Genomic DNA, 20,023 nt, shown 5'->3' with positions numbered 1-20,023 from the left:
TTACAGGCCGGTTTTGTAGATAAACATCGCTGCCATTATGTGCAAATAGTCCCTCAGAAAGAAATGGTCCGAATTGCTCCACAAGATTTACTGTAATGTGGAGTGTCTGTGAATTTGTAGGTGAACGCAGCAGCCTATTTGCCTATTTGCCCATAGCATTGTTCCACAAACAACCTCAGGGGCCCTCGTATGTGCAACCTAGGCAATAGGTTCAATCCATAATTGTCCTTCCTTCCCCACATCTGGTCCCTGACTAGGACTGCCTTCTTCCAACTCCGCCACACTGCCCGCCTCCAACTGTACCTTACCCCAGACGCAGCCAAAACAATCTTCCATGCATTTGTCACCTCAACTATTCAAATGCCCTCCTCACCGATCTCCCCAGCTCCACCATCCACAAAATCCAGCTGATCCCAAACTCCGCTGCCTGCATAATCATCCGCACTAAACTCCCTATCTCCATCACACTAGTACCAGCCTGGCTCTACTGGCTCCCTATCGCTGAAGGGGTTGATTTCAAGATCCTCACGCTCATTTTCAAATCCCTTGATGCCCTGGCACCTCCCTATCTCTCCGATCCGCTTACACCCCCCAGCCTACAGCCTCTGCTCAACTGGCTCCAACCTCCTGCATGTCTCTTGTGCCCTCTGTTCCATCATGGGGCCGCACTTTTAGCCACTACGCCCTGAAACTCTTGAACATTCTGCCTCTCCCCTTCCTTCCCCTTCTTCAGATTACACCTGAAGACTTTCCTCTTCGACTGTGCCCACGGTCACCTCCCCACTCCTCCCGGCTCGGTGTCAGGCTCCACCACTGTCAAGCGCTCTGGGACACTATCCTGCATGAGGGACACTATATAATTGCAAGTTATTGTTGCTGCTGTTGTCTGAAGAACAAAACGGATCATTATGGTTTGTGGTGTCAGTCCTATTTCCTACACTATCATTATTTGTGGTCTTCATCCCCTTACCCCCCCCACCCCACACCTATCCCGCAATCCCCACAGCCATCATATAATTGCTTGATGTCCTCTTGATACTGGCCACGCTGCCTCCACTTTCTCCCTGGCCAATTAATTCCCCATTCGGACACGCATGCAAAGACACACACATACATATTCACTACCTATTCAGAAGTCAGAGTCCTATAAGAACAATTACCTTTACAGAACATGCACGACATTAAAAATGATTCTCTGCCTTGCCGCTGAAAGGGCAGGCCATAAATTATCCTTAAGAAAGTGACATACGTGCTAGCTTCCCCCCCTCAACATCACCCCCTACCATCTGTTGTGAAGTCGTCGTCCTTGGGAATGATAGGCAAGGTTGTTGCTTTGGAAACCTCAGGATATTCATCTTCGTTCCATTGGCTTGTGACAGTGAGTACGAGCTCCTGTTCGCTTTCTGGAGTGTTGCTCCCAGTTGCTGCCGGCTGCTGTCCTCTCTCCAACACCAACCTCACCACCTAGTGACGGAGGACAGAACAATCAATCCACTCGCTGTCCACTTACAGACATGAGCACAACTGCAAGGTCACAGAATCTGATTTAACATTAGCAACTCAGAGAGAAACGAGGCGTTCAGCCCATTGTGTCCTTGACGGTAACGGGTGTAGTTCAGATAGTTAGACGTGGAGCTGTACGCAATTAACTTGATTAGGAATTAAAATATTTACCAATTGACTTTAGGGAGATTTTATGCTGAAATTGGAACATTTGACTTGTGACCAACCTGTGCTACTAACACCACTCCCCGGGATCTATCTACAAAATACAGTCACTCCACTTCATAGTATATCCTGTGAAGTGCTCTGAACTGACATGGAAGGCGTTATACCAAATGAAAATATATTTTTATGCTCTCTAATCCCTTTCCCCTGATCTTTCCATGAACATTTTTTTAATATTACTTTTCCTCATGTAATTTATCACAAGATTGGTTTGGATGAAGAAGGCACTTTGACTTGTCTAATCTCATCATTCCAGAACACTCACCCTACCGTCTCCCCATCACTGGCTGCTTCTTAAATGAGTAGCAACCTGTTCCAGTCATCAAATACCCTCTGAGTAAAGAAAATACTTCTTCAGTCCCATTTAATCCAAATCTCTCTTAAATCACCGTTACTCTATAAGTGCAAGTTGTTGTTATTACTACATCAGCTTCACTGGCCTTTGCAATCAAGCTTTACACATTCCCATATCTCTCCATGTATTTAAAAATATATATATTTAACAAGTGGTTGGTGCATATACCCAGTGATCCTTTAAAGGGACAGGAAAGCGAAGTCCAAAGTTTCCCCACACCTACAAACACACATCCACAGACGGGCCAATTTAGTTCACTGCAGCCTTTCACTCCAGTGAACCTGGTGATTTGAACTGACGGCTAATAATGGAGGCTGCTCCTTTGTAAGATGTATGATGATCAACAATGAGTCACCGGCAATGGATCCTAAACTCGAGGAGATCCGCTATCGATACTTGTCAAATGCGGATCGAGCAAAAGGATTGTTACTTGACGTGGTGGAACAATTGAGTAACGGGTTGCCTTTCTGAAACGCACCTGCCCGGTGTTCTTCAAGCACTCGATGGCCTGCTTATGAGTGATTCCCTGCAGACTGATCCCATCCACCTCCAGCAGGCGATCCCCTGCCGAAACCAAGAAGGACATCACGGTCGTTGTGACCTTAGTTTGACTTAAGCTTTGAGGGGGAGCGCAAAGCAAACACCACTGAGCAGATTTGGTTGAAGAATTCCCTTTGGTCCGTTTGATATCATTTGTTCCAGAATTATCAACCCTACCCGGGCCCTCGCATCCCAGCATTGAGCTGTAGCTTTTTTTCGGTCAGCCGGGTGTCTGACACATGCGGAAACCCATCACCACCCTTAAGAGTCTCCAAACCAATCTGAGAATTCCATGCATCCCACTTACGCATGAAGGCTCCAGAGATAGATTGTTGGAATGGAGTGTGCACTCTCTCCCTGGAGGGACCCATCCTGTTTACCTAATTGTGGAAAGTGTTAGGCACAGGTTGGCAAGAACCAAGACTTAGGGTCCCCAGAGTGTGCGTTGAAGTAAGTACAGGAGTCTAACCAGCTAAAACCTCTGTACCTGCTGCACATCTCTCTCTCTCTCTTTTTCTCTCTCCGTCCTTCCTACTTTCAGTAGCTGAACTTTGAGCTTCTGGAAGTCCCTGCCAAAATCCCACTACCTCGCTCCCTTCTCTTCCCCGCCCCTCCTCACAAAAGCCTCCTTAATAAGCTGCATCTTTGGCCATGCTTTTGGTCACCTGCTCCTGTGATTTTTTTAGTTCTCTCAAAACTAAGATAAGTCCATGACAAGCAGATCATTTGCAATCAATCCAGTTTCAAATGTGCTAAAGCAGCTCTTTTCATTCAGCATATCTCTTGTGACAGCTTCGAACAGCACTGTTTCCCCCCTCCTCCCAGCGCATTGGAAATTAACCAAATTCCCCCTTCACAAACTCATCCCCTTTAATAAATGAATACATTACCTTTCCTAATTTGATTATCAATGTCAGCTGCTCCTCCAGGAATGATAGCCTTTATGTATATCCCACCCTGCTTCACGCTGGTGTTCACCCCGCCCTAGGGAACAGAAGAACATCACGCTTTTACGAGTCAGCCATTGAATTTAACACTCTTCATGTAGGGTAACCTCTCGAAGCTTTGCAGGGAATGTGCCAAGACAATTTGTGGGGCAAATTGCCTGACGCATTTGCCTAGAAAATGCATAGTCACTACACATTACAGGAAATCCTGTGAGGTGATTTGAGACATTTCAATGATGTGATAAGGCGCTGTATCAAAAGCAAGGATTATTTATTTAGTTTATTACATAATTATAAATTGTCTGCCTTGTAATTCACATGCAGGATGGTTCCCCCCTCCCTCCCAACCCCCACCCACACACACATAGACTAGTTTAAAAACTTCCTCCCATTACCCTGTTGTACACCCCCTTTTCATCCAAACTCACACCAGGGATTCTAACCTACTGTCGATTCCTCTCCTTGTGTGTTGGATGTCACTGGCACAAATTAGCTGCTGTATTTACCTCTGTAACAACATTGCCTTCATTTCTAGTTCATCTGGTTCTGTGCTGTGCTTTTCACACAGTTATACGACATGAAAGGCTTCAATATAAACTTAGGGGATCATATCGTTCATGTCTGTTTTTAATGCTCAAACTGAACTTTTACACTGGCAAGCCATACACCACACATAACAGTGGACAAAGAATCGCACACTTAAAGTGACGTGACATGTAGCTACAGGGTTTAATATCCAATTTCTTCCACGGAGATGGATTGCGAAGATTTTTCTGATGTATTTCTATGGTATTACAGCACTATGGTGCCTTGGGACGTCCTATACAAATGAAAGGCGCTATACAAATGTAATCTTGTTGTTGTTGTTGTTGGTACAGACAGACAGTGAGGGAAGTGGAAAAAGTCTTATAGGCAACAGTAAGGGATGCTCTTGTGAGGGTGAAATCCAGGGATAGGATGTGAAAACTGGTGGGTAGGTTGCCTTCTACAATGCAGCAGACCCATGTTATACCTGACCTGTAAGGACTTCATTCTGTTACTGACTGCAGAGTGGAAATTGTTCCATTTCCCAGGACCGCTCTCCCTCATCTTGCGCAAGTAGAAGTGGGCAAAAGAAAGAAACAGAATGAAAATAGGTAGAAAATTTGAAATGAATCAATACAATTTGGAGTAAAAACATGCCTCTTTCTAACAAGCTCAAGATCTGAGCTCTTTTGGCTCGGGACCGTGGCTTGCTGCGGTGGCAAGAGATCAAACATTGACAAGTGTACAGTAGATATGGGCGGGTGAGGGAGAATAATCCTGTGTAAAGAAAGACTTGCCAATGTGCACAATTAACTGTGACATCTTGGGACGTCCTCCCAATGCGAAAGGCGCTATACAAATATAATTTGTTGTTGTTATGACATGTGTCGGTGCGTCAGGCTGGCACAGTGAAGGCACTCTGGTCTCTGAGTCAGAAGTGGCTGACATCTGCCTGTTCAGGTGGATATTAAAGATCTCGTGGCATTATTTGAAAAGAGAAGGGAATATCTCTCTCCCTGGTTTCCTGGACAACAATCCCCCAAATGAAATTGGTCACTCATTCCCGGCTGTCTGTGGGACACATTACTGTGCACAATTGGCTGCCGTGTTTCGCCCACAAAATATACAGTAAATCCACTTTACAGTTCATCTTGTGAAGCACTTTGAGACGTCACGATGATGTGATAAGGCGCTATATAAAACGCAAGGATTATTATATTATTATGAAGAGCCAATATATGTTCAGCAGTCAACCAAATCAGACCCTGTAATACTTACTGTGACATTAACACCGAGGCTGTTGTCTATTTTCACCAACTCTACACAGTATTTCTCCCCTGTGTGTTGGTCCTTTGCTTTTGTTGGTGTCTGACACCTGTTCTGTTGATGAAATCATAGAGCATGCATGCTTATACGTCTAGCAGTAGCAACCTGTTTAACCACCATATTCTCCCCCCCCATCCCCAACCTCCATGTATATGCACTAAGCACGCTATTGGTACTTTGCATTTGCATCTTCAACCTTCCCTGCATTCGAGGTATACTCTGTCCTTCTGAAATGCTTCTTCCATTGTTTCACAAACAAATGTTATCATTTGAATTGTGTGGAAATGGGCGGTGGCATCAATTTCCCCGTGACTCCATTGCGACCGAAACGACACAAGGGTCTACTGACTTATCTCACTGCGCAATTAAAATAGTGCAGCGCATTTGTGTCTGACTGTGTCTGTCGTCTAACCACGTTAGTGAACTGCTTTTTGTGTTACTGACCAACCACACAGAATTACATTGCAGCACAGAAACAGGTCAGTCAGCCCAACAAGTCTGCACCGATATGTATGCTCAACACGAGCCTCCACTCCCTCCTATACCCTACTCCCTCATCTGTGCATTATGTTAAATTATATCCTACACATTTTCAACACTCCTTTTTAAGGAAGATTTAACAAATTCTCCAAAGAAAAAGAGGTCATAATAGATATGTGGCAGCACCAGCCTTTTGAATAGGGAATGTTTCAGGTAGGGTTGGGCCAGCCAGTTGTTGTCATTATTTAATGTGTTTACCTGGGAGCCAGCACTTATCTGTGCATCCAACGCACTGGCCTGGGGACATGGTGATTCGATCTTAAGAGTCTTGGGCTCCGTTATCTCAGGCTCCACCTGATCGTGGCTCATTTTTTGCTCAGCGTCAGACAATTCATTGTTGTGTGTGTATTCTTCATGCAAATCAGCGATGGTAGCTTTTTCAGTGTCTCCACTCACGGTATCAACCGTATCTAAAAGCACAGGTTTACAAAAGATTTTTCCAAAAGATACAGTCACTACACTTGACAGCTATTTCCCATTAGGTGTTTTGGGACGTATTAACACTATAAGGGTGAGTGTGTGTGTGGTGCATGTGTGAATAAATACTTCCTGTAAATGATGTGCATTTATATAATAATCCTCGCATTTGATGTAGCATCTCATCACTCAATCAAAAAATCTCACAGGATTTTACTGAAAAGTGAATTGTATATTTGTCCCACAAACAGTTATGAAATGAATGATCAATTTTATTTGGGGGATTGTCTCATCTGGAGGATGGCACCTCTGACAATGCAACACTTTCCTCAGTGTAGACTCAAAGTCCCCGACGTGATATTTGAAGCCACATCTATCTGACTCAGAGGTGAGAGTCCTACCAACTGAGCCAGGCTCAGATATGGTTGAAGGGATAGTTACAAAACCCATGCAATCTCTCCTCATGAGGATCAGACAGAATAAATAACTCCCTTCACAAAGATACCTTGTCGACAAATGCTTCAGATACACAAGCTGACTTTAGTCTGTAACCAATTACTCAGACTCGTTGCTGTACCAATGAATCATTCCTGGCTCTACAGTCCTGGCATTTAGCCAAATGCCCATAAGTGATGTGCTTGCTCCCTGGTGCCGTCTGGCAAATTTCAAGGCTTCTTCGTGCTAAGTAGGACAGCAGCTGTGTGTGGTCATGAGAAACAGACCAGGAATGGGTGCATTCGCTCCCCTCTGGGCCTTCCCTTTACCTCATTTGTATTTTTAAATGTGTGCTCATCAAATTGATGGATGAGAGTAAGCCGGGAACAGAATTGCGGTCACAACGCCTGGGCCCATTTGTGACCCAGCAGAGAGAGAATGAGAAAGGAGGAACCTTTGCCTCTTTTTCCTGGGCTGTCTTTGAAATCTGAACCCAGGACTGGAAGCATAAGATGTAAATAATAATCCTAACAATTATTAAACGCATTTGATGTAACGCCTTTCACTAAAGCCCCTTCAGAGTTTATCCCTGTGTCCTAGCCAACAATCCCCCAATAAAATTGGTTGTTCATTTCATGGCTGTTTGCTGGACTTTGCTGTGTGCAAATTGGCTGCCGAGTTCACCCACAAAACGTAAAATCATTTCACTTTACAGTACATCCTGTGAAACATTTTCAGACATCCTTGATTTAAGGAGTACAATAAATGCAATGCGAGAAATATTTTGCTTTTAGTTCAAGACTAACCAGGTTGATCACAGGTTGACTTGCCTACAAATTATTTTTATATTTTTAATTTTTAAAAAAATATATTTTTGCCTACAATTACACAGTCACTCCATTTCACAGTAATTCCTGTGAAGCCGAGTTTATTCGTTTCTAGTTTACTACTAGAATGGCAAAACCAGAAATTCAAACGAATAGTGAACCTGTGGAACAGGCTCCCACGGGAGACAATTGAAGCAGGAAGTGTTGATTCTTTCAAACACAGATTAGATAGTTTTCTTTTAGAAAATAACATTATGGGATACAATACATAAGTAGTTTGGGACATATGTGCATGCAACCGCCAGGAAGGTGGAAGGCAAACTAGATGGTCCTTGGTCTTTTTTCGTCGAGTATTTCTTATGTTGTTAAGTGGTATGAGACATCCTTCCGATGTAATAAGGCACTATACCAAATACAATGATTATTATTATTAATACAATAATATATCCTGCAAAGCTCTTTGAGAATCCTGGACAATTTGGTAAGGCGCTGAATCAATTACAACAATTATTATTATTTATTATCAATGTCCCTTTCTGGTTGTGTACAACCTACATTCTGATGCCACAGCGCTGCCTCATTCAGAGTATAAATTGCAGATAATTGCCGAGCTCAAGGCGAGGACTCAGGGTGAGGGCTCAGGGCGAGGGCCGAGGGCGAGGGTACCTTTGGACTGAGAAATGATGAGTGCCACCTCGTCAGGGGAATTCTGCAGAATGTCCGCTGCCGTTCTGAAAGTCACTCCCTCCAGGCTCACGCTGTTGATGGAGATCAGACGGCTCCCTATTGGAAGCCATGAATTAGCAGTGTAACAATTTACAGTCCTTTATCAAGCCCAAGCTCAAACCCTGACCCTGCCCGCCTCGCAAAAAGGCACCAGGTTAGCTGTTACCTGTTTTGATGTGTCCCTCCTTTTCCGCGGGTCCTCCCGGGATCACTGACGCAATGAAAATACCCAGATCTAATTTCCCCGTGCTCTCACCTCCGACGATGACAAACCCTGGGAAAAGAGAGAGAGAGACAGGAATAGTTTGAGCTCTTGTTGTCTTATTTTATTTTACATTTCCATCGTGCAGTCACCTTGGACGCACATCGCACATTTCTTTGACTATCAGTCAATTTGCAGAGTTCCAGCACTGGACTCAGTTAGTGAAAGTTCAACAATGTCCCTAGTGTTGAATTGGATCCCGCAGTTAAAATAAGTAATGTTTTTGCATAGTTGGTCGTGGCAATGGGAGGGAGGGCTGGGTTTAGGTGTGTCTTTCTAACCAGTTATTTTTCCTTATAATAATCACCCTAATTTCCCCAATAGTGTCTCTTCAGCCTTTACAAGACATATCTCAGAGGGGACCTTGTCGATGTGTATTAAGAAGCTAAAAAAGATAGAGAAAATAAACCCAATTGATTTCATTCTCCCAGGACACTCACTCTGCCATTGTTCAGCTCTTCGAGACCCTAACCCATGTGAAGGGCACTCTATAAATGTTGTACCATCTTGCTCACAATAGTATCAAGTTGTTTCTTAAATAAATCCAATGTCATTGCTTCAACCGGTAAATTAGTCCAGCTGTTGATCATCCTCTGTAAACAAAAATGCTTACTGGTTGTCTGTCCTGAAGTTGCCCTTTGTAACCCTGAACCTTGTCCTGCTGCCTTGGCATGTCTGAAATTATTATTACTAATAATAATTCTAGCAGTCTATGCAGCACTTTAGCACAGTCAAAGCACTCCGAGACACTACCCTGCATGAAGGGCGCTATACAAATGCGTGCTGTTGTTGAAACATGTCAAACTGCTTCATGGCATTTAATATCAAGTGCAGCGACTGTGTATTTGCAAGCGCACTGTGTTCATTTTCTCAATTTCATTAAGCATCTCTGTTTATCTCGCCTCCGAAAAATCTCTTTTCAAGGTTCGACAGCCCAAGCTTCCCGTTCTAACAGGTCAGCAAACTCTACCAGTGGCTGGGAATTAAAAGGAATTGGGTAAGATTCCCAGTAGCAACGCCACGTAATAGCTTTCCTCAGCGCAGCTCATTAATCTCTCTGTGCTCTGCACCACAGGTCAGCTGTCTCTGCAGTCAATTTAATAATTTAGTTTTATTCCTGATCTGAATGAAATTTTATTCCGGTGACGATTTTACTCCCACATTGTGAGGGGAGGTTTCCTGTGCCCTCTCTGTACCATGTCCTGTGCACTTCATTAAATCTATTCACTCCAGGGAAACAGCTGAAAATCCATCCAGGTCTCTGGGGAATGGGAGAAGGAAGCACAACCTAGCCACTGACTGATTTATACGAATAGGTTCCCAAAGCGAAGCCACCCGACATTAAAGGATCCAGTTTATAATAATAATCCTTGCATCTGCATTTGATATCGTGCCTTATCATGGCAAAGAGATGCCTTAAAGTGCTTCACAGGAATTACTGTAAATTGCAAATCCTAGGAACAAATCACAAAGATTTTTGCTGATGAATTATGAATGAATTAATTAATAGCGTGCAAATTGCTGCATGAATTAACTTGCTCAGTGCTTTCTTAAGATGGTTACGGTTTGATATCGCCGCTTTGGTTTTCTGCAGGAGCTTGTTGCTTGTTTCCTGACCCCCGCTACTGATGTCTGGCAGGGTAAAATTAGCAAGAACATGCATCGAAAGCATAGCTCAACGTCCCACCTACCAAAGCCAACTTGAGGATCTTTCTTCAGTTTCACAAAGATGATCTCTCTCTCGGGCAGAGTCGGGCTGCTGTCTACTCGTTCGTTGAGCGTGCCTGCGGATAAGCATACGAGCTTGCTTAAGCTGTTGAAAAGGGCAGCCCCAGCACGTTTTCAATATACTTTGTCCTCTACATGAGCCTCCACCCATTCTAATTCCCCCTCCCTTGCCTCGTCATACCCTTCTATCCCCTTCTCCCTCACATGTACTGAGCATGCAACACATATTCACAGACATGGGAGGAATTTAAAGAAGAGAAGAGGTGGAATAGAACTGATCTCTCCTCGTGGGATACACAGATTTGACGAGAATGCAGCATTAGTACATTGGAAGGATTAAATGTTACAGTACGGAAAGAAGATTGGTCATTCAGCCCAATGGGTATTTTTCTCCCCAGGAACTACTCTAATCCCACTCTCTTGCTCGTTCCCCCGTTGCTTTAATCTTCCTCCTTTTAAAAGCATCTAATTCCCTTTGATAAGAATTTACGGGACTTTAATTTAATGATGGATTTTGGCAGAGAATTCCACATTCCAACCACCCTCTGCACGGACTTGCTCCCCCCTACAGCTGAGACCTACTAACCCCCTACCATCCTGTTCGCTCCCTCCGTTCAGCAGGCTCTGGCCTGCTTCACGTCCCCAACCTTGCTTGCCCACTATTGGGCAAGCAATAGAAACTCCATCCCACAGTCCCTCCGCCTCACCGCCTCCCTTGCCACCTTCTAGACCCATCTCAAAACCCTCCTCTTCGACCGTGCTTTTGATCTCCCTGCTTCCCCCCCCCCTCCCTTGCCCTCCACCCTTCCCCACCCCGACCCCCAGCTCGGGTCCGTAACTCTGTCTGTCCAGCGGCTTGGGACGTCCTCCCGGCGTGAAAGACGCTTTACAAATTTAATTTTGCTGTTGTTGTGTGGAGTGGATGTCTCTTTGCAATGAATCTCTGCGCACTTTGTCACACACACAAAGGCATTGTGTGAACCAGCCTTGAGATACATTAAATAAAAATGGTACTGAAGGTAAATGAACATTTCAGGTCATTTTCAATAAATAACACCAATTTAAAAAGAGATTTCACTTAAAGTGTTTTTTATGTCAGCGCGGAAGAGGCTTGAATTTGGGCTGGTAAAATAATTCAGACTCGTAAGCCCCCAGCAGGAAATCTATTCAAATATTGGCCTTATCATGGAGTTTGCCTGCAGGTTGCTTTACTTTGATTGATATACGGCCTGAGGGCCTTTCCTGACATGTTTTTAATGGCGCTACAAGACAGGTTGTGAATCGCAGCAAACACTTGAGTTTGTTCAGCATCCCTTCTTTGGAAACCTACGTCTGCCCCATTTTTGAAGCGCTGCTGAATTATGTGTCTCTCACACCCCTTGTCAAGTGATGCACGAGTCATTGTGACAAGTGACACTGGGACTTTGGTTGGAGTGGTTTCCACTGCTTGCAAGGCTGCTTTCTGTACAAGCCACAGAGCTACCGAAGCAAGCCAGGGTGGAGCCAAAAAAGCAACAAAAAGAACAATAATTATTATTTTTATTATTATTAACTGATTGAGTGTATTAATAACCTATTAAAGTAGAAATGTCTCTCCGCTCTGCGGGCTCCGGCCTGCTTCATGTCCCCTGCCTCGCCCGCCCAACCATTGGCGGGCGGGCCTTCTGCCACTCTGCCCTCACCCTCTGGAACTGCATCCCAAAGTCCTTCCACCTCAAACCTGCCTCCTTCAAGACCCATCTCAAGACCCTCCTCTTCAACAGTGCCTTCGATCACCCTCCTTCCCCCCGCCCTCCACCCTCCCCGATCGCGACCCCTAGCTCGGGTCCGAAACGCTGACTGTCCAGCGCCTTGGGATGTCCTCCCGATGTGAAAGGCGCTATACAAATGTAACTTTGTTGTTGCTGTTGTCTTTTGTGGGTAGCCAATTTGTGTACGGCAGTGAATGACCAATTTTATCTGGCAGATTAGCGGTCAGGATATCGGGAGAAACTTCCTTCTCTTTTTAAATAGTGTCATAGGATCTTTAAGCATCTGGAGCTTGGTTTAACATCTCGTCCAAAGGACAACACCTCCAACAATGCAGCATAACAGTTTCATCTTAGACTGTAAGCTCAATGACTCCGATGTAGAGGCTTGAACCCACAACCTTCAAGATGCTGAATTCTCTGCTTATTGATGAGTCAGAAAAGCAAAACGAGTTTGCGAGATTATTGCACAGATCAGGACTTACCGGCTCCCGCGCTTTGACCTGAGATTGCGTACTGTAATTCCAAACCTCGGAACTTCTCTTGTAAGGCTGGGAGAATTTCTGACTGAGAGGCGCCACCGGCTGTGCTGCAGAAAAAACAAGGGCAGCTCTGTTATCCGGGTTGCACATCCAGTCTGTGTTCAGACCACATTAGTAAATGGGAACGTCGCCTCTGTTGCAGAGGGCCAGCATTCTGGATCATAAGAATGTGTGGATGACAGACAGTTAATTGGACATTCAAGCAAAACTGTGGACTTCACCACTCCACCTCCTGGTGGTACAGTATTATATAGTTAATACTTGAATCTCAAAAATAGTCATCCAAAACCTGCCAACATTTTCATCCATCCCAATATCTCTACCATTCCAAAAATTGTCATGTGTTCCCCCCCTCCCCCACCCCATAGAAAACTTTTCCTCTGCTGGGTCTTCTAAATCTTCAATAAAGTATTCATCGAGAACAACACAACAAACAACTTGCATTTATAAGGTTCCCTTCACATGGGATTGGGATAGCATCTCGGTGAGCCTAACATTTTCTATCAACCTTAAGTTTTGAGACAAAATGTTGCTTCAGGCTAAGATGAGGTGAAATTTCAGGCCCTGTGAGTTTCTATCTTGGAAGAAGAACGTACGTACAAGTCTACATTTTCTGAATGCTTATCTGTGTATGTGACTGAATCACACCTGCCAAATCGCCCAAGACACTGGCGCTCTCTAACCTACCTCCATGTGTGTCCGTGGGGAGGGTCGGGATCCATTACATCTGAAATGAGGTTATCACAGGATTTGCTCAATGCCCCAACTGATAGGCCATCAAAGATGGAACGGTTCAATGTGGTCTCTGAACGGGACACTTTACGCATCTCTTCAAAGCGTCTTCGCTGAGCGTATCTCGTTGAGGTTAAATCGTTGTATGTAAAGATCTGCCCCTCTGTGAAGAAGAAATAATTACAGTACTTCCTCCATCTAAAAATTGTGTATAGTGTATCTCGCTGTATAGAATGTCTACCTGGCTCAATGTTGCCCCCCCCCCCACACTGCCACCCTCGTTAAACCAAGTTTGTGTCTGCCATGATCCCATGGCACTATTTGAAAAGAGAAGGGAGTTTCTCCTGGTGTCCTGGCCAATAATCCCTGCCCCAAAGATCAGTTGACCATAATTTACCTAGTTTTCAGATTAAAACTAAATTTAATGTATTTTCTACATTTCTGCACAATCTTAAATGATGTGACAAAGATCATGATACATTTTAGACCCCAGACATATATCCTTCCCCTGGACTTACCAGCAGTGAAGGCCGCTTGGCTCAGTTGCCGGGAGTTCATCTGCATCTGGAACTTGTGCTGGGCTGAGCACAGCTCAATGAGGTATTCGCAGGTTCTGGCGCTGTCCGTGATAAAGATGTGCTTCTTTCCATCTGAACTGCTCTGTACAGTGAACTTTTTCCTCTGAAATGAAAGGGGTTGGGGCTGAGGTCGTCGGTGTGATAGTACAACTATGTCCTAAAGGGGTTGGATATATACCGGAAAATTAAAAAAGAGGGGAGGGATTGAGGGAATGTGTTCCAGAGTTTCGGGGCGTAGTGGCTGAATGAGGACTCACAACCTGAGGAGTCAGAGCTGCGAGTACTGCCAACTGAGCCAGGCTGACACAGTGATATGCGGTAGGTAAAAAGTACGGCTTCAATGGGTTTCAAGCAGTGTCCATCACAACAAACACAATGTCACCTGGTTTCTCCTTGACCTCAGTATAATAGAGCATTATTGCTTATATTGATTTTCTATCATTTTTCTTAAGCATAATTGCTAAACGAGCAAGATACAGTATAAACGCACATTGAACAAATTAGCTGGAGATTGATACTCCAGCATTGCTCCTGATGGAGTCCAAGGCTGCGATATTTACAATAACACAGCGTTTTAAATCCACTTAAAGAGCTTAGAGTGCGATATTTGGATTGATGATGAATTACTATATTAGCATTTACAGCATTGAGAAATGGAATAATAGCATACTCAAAACGAGCTTCCTTTATCACTATGATTTCAGCAGAATAAGCTCAGCTTGGGTGTGTGGTGGTGGTGGGGTGTTTAGAAATCCGCTCTGAACAGGAGTAGCTCAATCCACGTTGTGTGTGGATTGAGCCACCTCTGTGATAAGCATGCTGAGGCTCCAACGGATGAGATTACAGGAAATCACATAAGTCATATCCTTTGGGACCATACATTTAATATGACTTATGCAAAGTGTGAGTTATGTCAAACTTGCATAAACTATTGAACAGGACTTGGACAGATGTAAGACTTAGGGGATTATATGATTTACACAGATCAGATTTTTAGTGTAGTTACAGTTATTCCACCTGTCACAACCAATTTGTGACTGTCACCCTGGCAGGGGAGGAGAGGTAACTGGGGATCTTATTGGAGCTGTACTGACTCCGAAGTGACATGCCAAGCAATGGAACGTCAGAATCCAGTCAGCCCTCTGTGAGGGTCTCAGTAGTCTGGTTCCTGAGCTAGGCGGGTCCGCAGTATTCCAGGGCACTGCTGATCACAGTACAACGACAACAACAAAATTACATTTATAGAGCGCCTTTCACGTCGGGAGGACGTCCCAAAGCACAGTACAGCCAACCGAGCTCATTGGCAGAACCTAGAAGGGCAGATCAGTCACTGGGAGAAGGGAGTCATCCGACTGAGCTCCTGTTAATCGCCTCGCTCCTCCTTAGCCTCCTTCAAGTCCCGCCTCAAAACCCTCCTTTTCGACCACTCGATCGGTCACGCCGCCTTCCCCTCCCCTCCCTTCTTCCTCCCTGACCCCCAAATTAATAAATGTAATAAATCTATTTAATAAATGCTGTACATTGATTAAATGCTGAAATGTACGTCCTCCCAATGTGAAAGGCGCTATACAAATGTAATCTTGTTGTTGTTAACCCTAGCTGGACAAGCAGCAGAAAATCTTTCCGGACAGCAATATCAATGGCAAGTTAATGTGTTTTAGCTGATTTCAGCTATACCCCAATACACGCTCTGGGATTCCCAAGCCTTGGCTCTTGCCACGCTATGTCTAATACTTTCCACAATTAGGTAAGCAGGATGTGTCCGTTCAGGGAGAGAGTGCGCATTTCATTCCAACAATCTCTCTCTAGGATTTCCATGGGATGTATGGAATTATCAGCTTGGTTTGGATACTCTTCAGCACAGTGATGGGTTTCTGCATGTGACAGACATCCGGCTGACCAGAAAAAAACTGTTGTGGTCTGTTATCAAACAGGAGTTCCACTTACATTGAAGCTGATCCTTTCGGTTTCACGCCACTGAAAGCGTAGGCTGGCAATTCTGGTCGTGTTCTTCACCTCGTACACCATTATTCCCTTGGCGCAGATCCCCAGCACAATTTCTCCCCCTGCCACCTTCTTGTCCCGGGCCACACGATGGAATAGCACACCATACTCCGAGAGCTGCTGAGTAACCTGCAACATGGCAGCAAAGCACTGGGCTAACGCATGACAATGGCGGACCCAGGGACGAAACCAGACGATGGTGGAAATGCATAACACCTCTAAAAACCAACTCAAAGAGAAAGGCTGTGGATGATGTGATTCTTCATTAGAAGACCTGTGCCTGGAACATTGCTCTCTTTGTATCTTCTAATTGCTGGGCATTGTGGGCAGAGATTCTTCCCACTCAGCTCCTGTTAACCCTGCAAGCCAAAGCCCTAACTGGTTGGGTGGGTCCTAGTCGGACAAACAGCGAGAAACCTGCCAGGCAGTGCAATTGACAACAAGATATGAGGTTTTAGCTGATTACCCCAACACATATTCTGGAATTAGCAAGCCTTAGCTCTCGCTAACCTGCGCCTAATACTCTCCGGGATTAGATAAGCAAGGTGCCTCCCTCCAAGGAAAGAGTGCAAATTCCATTCCAGACAAAGGGAAATTTCCCTGTGTAGGTGACACTCACATGTAGACCTCTGCCTGGTTTGAATGTTCTTTGGCATGCTTCCTCATTCAGACCTCCTGCCCAGCCTGCGTTTACTATATTTCTGTTGTTATTTCACATCTGTAACACTCGTCATTAGTGACTCACTTTTTTCTTTGGGGTCAAAATTCATAAATGCGTCACGTTCTTTATTTAAGGAACAACGTTAAAATGTTTTGAAGCATTCGGATGGCGGGACGGAGAGAGTGAGGGACAGGCAGCAGACTCAAAAAGGAAGAGAGGAGAACATTGACAGTAGGGATGGGTGTGGAGGAGATGGGACTGAGGGCAACGTGACACACGTGGACTATACCTTCAGATACTCCAGCTCTGCCTCTTCCTCAGACAGACCAAAGTAAGTGGCATGAAGTCTGGGCAGCTCCTCCTTTACGCAGGTAATAGCCATTTTTTCCATGACACTGGAAGGGATATAGTGCTCAATCTGGAATTTGTTCTTGATGTGCACCTTAATGGAGGGAATTCACTTGATGTTATCAGCCCTAGTCTGTGGTTTGTACAATTACAGCAATGATATTTAGATTTATACAGCGCCTTTCACATCAGGAAGGGAAGGGAGCTTTTCCCGGTGTCCTGGCCAACAATACCCCCGAATAAAATTGATCACTCACTTCACAGTGACCAAGTGGGACATTACCGGTGCAAAACTGGCTGTCGCATTCGCCAACAAAACACACACTCACTCCACTTTACAGTACAGTAAAACTCGCATAAGTCATCTTGGTTGGGAATCGTATTAGACTATGAGCCTAAAGTCCCTCTAGGGCTCCTTCTGACTCAGAGGCAAGCGTGCTATCAATTCAGGAAAGTTGACACTAACTTCAGGGATTTAGGTGTCAATGTGGGTCCCTTGGGCATTTTCTCCCCTCCATAGCCCAGGGAGACTGAGGCCAACTGTTCCAACTTCATAAATGATTCGGCTGACGTAAGCTAACTCAACACAAGCGGTAGATTTAACAAAGGTCTGTCTGGTCTGTGTTACTCAGTGTCTCTTTTTATCAGAGGAGCTCCTGGTACAGAAGATTGCAAAGTATCCTCGGGGAGCTGTCAACAATATTCATTGAACTACACCGCAATATTTTACATTAGGAGATAAATGACTAAAACTCAGGTGATTTCTTTGTGCCTGAGGATAACGGTTCAGGCTCGGTGGTGTATAACTGGACATTAGCTGTAAATAATCACATATCGCACACAGTGTAATTCAAATTTGGAAGTCTGATCATATTTTATTTCTGGATTGCGAGTGCGATCGAGTCACTAGCGGAGAACGTCTTTCTGTCATCTCTCCGTCCAGGAGGTTGCAATCTCCGGTGAGTTAGGCCAGAGGTCAGGAAAATTAAAGTTCAGGTGTATTAATAATATTATTGGATCTCCTTTACCAGGCTGACATTCAGTGACCTGCATGCTGTGCCTGAGTATAGTGTACAGTGCTCCGCAACACATGGGAGCTGCCATGGTTGACACAACACAAGGGGGCTGCCCAGTCCGTACAGACAGCTCAGAGGAAAGCCATGAGGATGATTTCCAGTGTTTGAGGAACAAACTTCTCCTCACCTCCCCTCTGTTTCTTTGTCCATAATTTGGATTGAGGGACCAAATTATTATACATTTATTTTGAAGGGATTATTAGCCCCAGAAAGGCATCTGCCAATCGCCTAATATCCAGGTTCCGAATTACTGCCGGGTAAACAGAGGAGTCTAGAGTATGGAAACTTGCCTAAGATTTTGCCCTGCCTGGGAATCGAACGCGGCTAATCTCTCTTGTAAGGCGAGTGCTCTAACCAATATGCTACGGATCTCCTTTTTGTGGACGTTGTGGGGTGGACGTACCTCTGGCACATAGTCTCCATACTCCGCCTGGAGAGCCAGGGCGCCGAGCTGTAGTGAGGTCTCCTCGCTGCAGTACAGACGCTCCTCCAGGATGTCTTTCCTCAGCTGCAGGTAGTACTGATGTCTGGTGAGGCCGTGCCTGAAATCAACGTCCAATTCATACAAGGCGATTTGTGTGAGGTGATGCCATTCTGCTGCGTTCTCATGTTAATCGTTGCATTATGATACAGCCGACCTACAAGGTCGAAACGTCTCAAAGCGCTTCACGGAGCTTTACTGTCAATACGGTGTGTTCGTGGGCATTGCAATACAATGGCCCAAATGGAGTTTGTGGAATCTAGTCATTCCAAGTCACTATATAAAAATAATTTCACCTACAAAATACAGTCAATCCACCTTACAATATATGAAGTGCTTAGGGACGTCTCATCAGAATGATAAGGTCCTATATCAAATGCAAGGATTATTATTGCTAACAAGGAATCTTGCCAGATGGTGGGTAAGAACAGACTGGCAGGAATGATTTCAGCCAATTAACTGTGATATACTGTCCCGTTATCGTCAGGAATCTTCATGTGTGACTCTCACTCTCCAGGAGCGAATGTGATTGCTAAACGCCACTTTTTATAGCCTTTTAACCCCGCTTTCCCTCTCTCTCACACACACTCTTTCTCACTCTTACTCTCACACAAATATAGATATGTGTAGACATATCTATAATATTAAATCTGCTTACAACCACTTGCATTTATATAGTGCTTTTGACATAGGTTAACGTCCCTGAGCACTTTAGGACGGTGGGGTCAGCTGCTAAGAAAGGGGAAGTGAAGGTGACCATATGCATGGTCAAAGAGGTAGGCTTTAAACTGGGATTTAATAACATATTATTATTATTAGATAGAGAGCGCGCGAGGATGAGGTTAGTGGCAGGGAATTCCAGATGTGAGGGGCATGGTGACTGATGGCTTATTGTGAATAACCTATTCCAGGGAATTAAGGTGTGATCTCATATTGGGGTTGTGGATCTTTGCTGCAATACCCTGGGAGTCGGCGATAAATGTCATGGAGCTATGTCTTCTTCCATTACTAACCTATGGAGGTTTGGCTTGATCAATTGAATTGGTTGGGTAGAATCTATGGTAGAGCATGGTTTTGGACATGGCCTGCAGAGTGAGTGTACGTTCATCGGCCAAAGGGCCTTTCATGGTTTCACAGGTTGTCATGATATGAATGCCTTTCCTCTGACAGTCAGTGTGCGTCACATAGCAGTAAGCTGTGACAATCACAGTCCTGAGTCTGACACAATTTGCGAATGGTGTATTTCGACTTGTCACGTTTTGTGCAGGTAACTTACTGAATTAGGCTGAAGTTCTCGACAAAGAACTTTATCCTGAGGAAAAGCGTGAAGTTGACGATTATCGACTTCCTCTTTGACTGATCCTTCCACCCGTCCGGTGCCACCTTGTGCAGCTTGGTTTCGTGGTCAATGAAGAAGAACTCCTTCTCTGTAAAATATAATAGAGATCGTCTTCACTGGGACTTCACTCTTTAAGCTCTCCGAGACGCTGCCCAGTG

The 20,023-nt window shown here is 44.7% G+C and overlaps 1 protein-coding gene across 1 annotated transcript in view; it reads right to left on the bottom strand.

The window, feature by feature from the left end:
* Positions 1-20,023, bottom strand: part of ptpn20 (protein tyrosine phosphatase non-receptor type 20) — a 79,974-nt gene that overhangs the window by 31,387 nt on the left and 28,564 nt on the right. The window contains exons 10-24 of the mRNA XM_007904628.2: positions 19,803-19,953; positions 18,449-18,587; positions 16,911-17,063; positions 15,904-16,089; positions 13,897-14,059; positions 13,334-13,541; positions 12,590-12,693; positions 10,320-10,412; positions 8,533-8,640; positions 8,307-8,423; positions 6,160-6,371; positions 5,374-5,475; positions 3,514-3,607; positions 2,562-2,647; positions 1,284-1,464 (exon numbers count right to left, since the gene is read on the bottom strand). Coding sequence (XP_007902819.2) covers positions 1,284-1,464; positions 2,562-2,647; positions 3,514-3,607; positions 5,374-5,475; positions 6,160-6,371; positions 8,307-8,423; positions 8,533-8,640; positions 10,320-10,412; positions 12,590-12,693; positions 13,334-13,541; positions 13,897-14,059; positions 15,904-16,089; positions 16,911-17,063; positions 18,449-18,587; positions 19,803-19,953 — 2,097 coding nt within the window. The remainder of the gene's footprint in view (positions 1-1,283; positions 1,465-2,561; positions 2,648-3,513; positions 3,608-5,373; positions 5,476-6,159; positions 6,372-8,306; positions 8,424-8,532; positions 8,641-10,319; positions 10,413-12,589; positions 12,694-13,333; positions 13,542-13,896; positions 14,060-15,903; positions 16,090-16,910; positions 17,064-18,448; positions 18,588-19,802; positions 19,954-20,023) is intronic.

This window comes from Callorhinchus milii, unplaced genomic scaffold (assembly GCF_018977255.1).
Source record: "Callorhinchus milii isolate IMCB2004 unplaced genomic scaffold, IMCB_Cmil_1.0 Scaffold7, whole genome shotgun sequence".
NCBI lineage: Eukaryota > Metazoa > Chordata > Chondrichthyes > Chimaeriformes > Callorhinchidae > Callorhinchus > Callorhinchus milii.
Note: the sequence above shows the minus strand (reverse complement) of the source record. Positions and strands in the feature narration are given on the sequence as shown.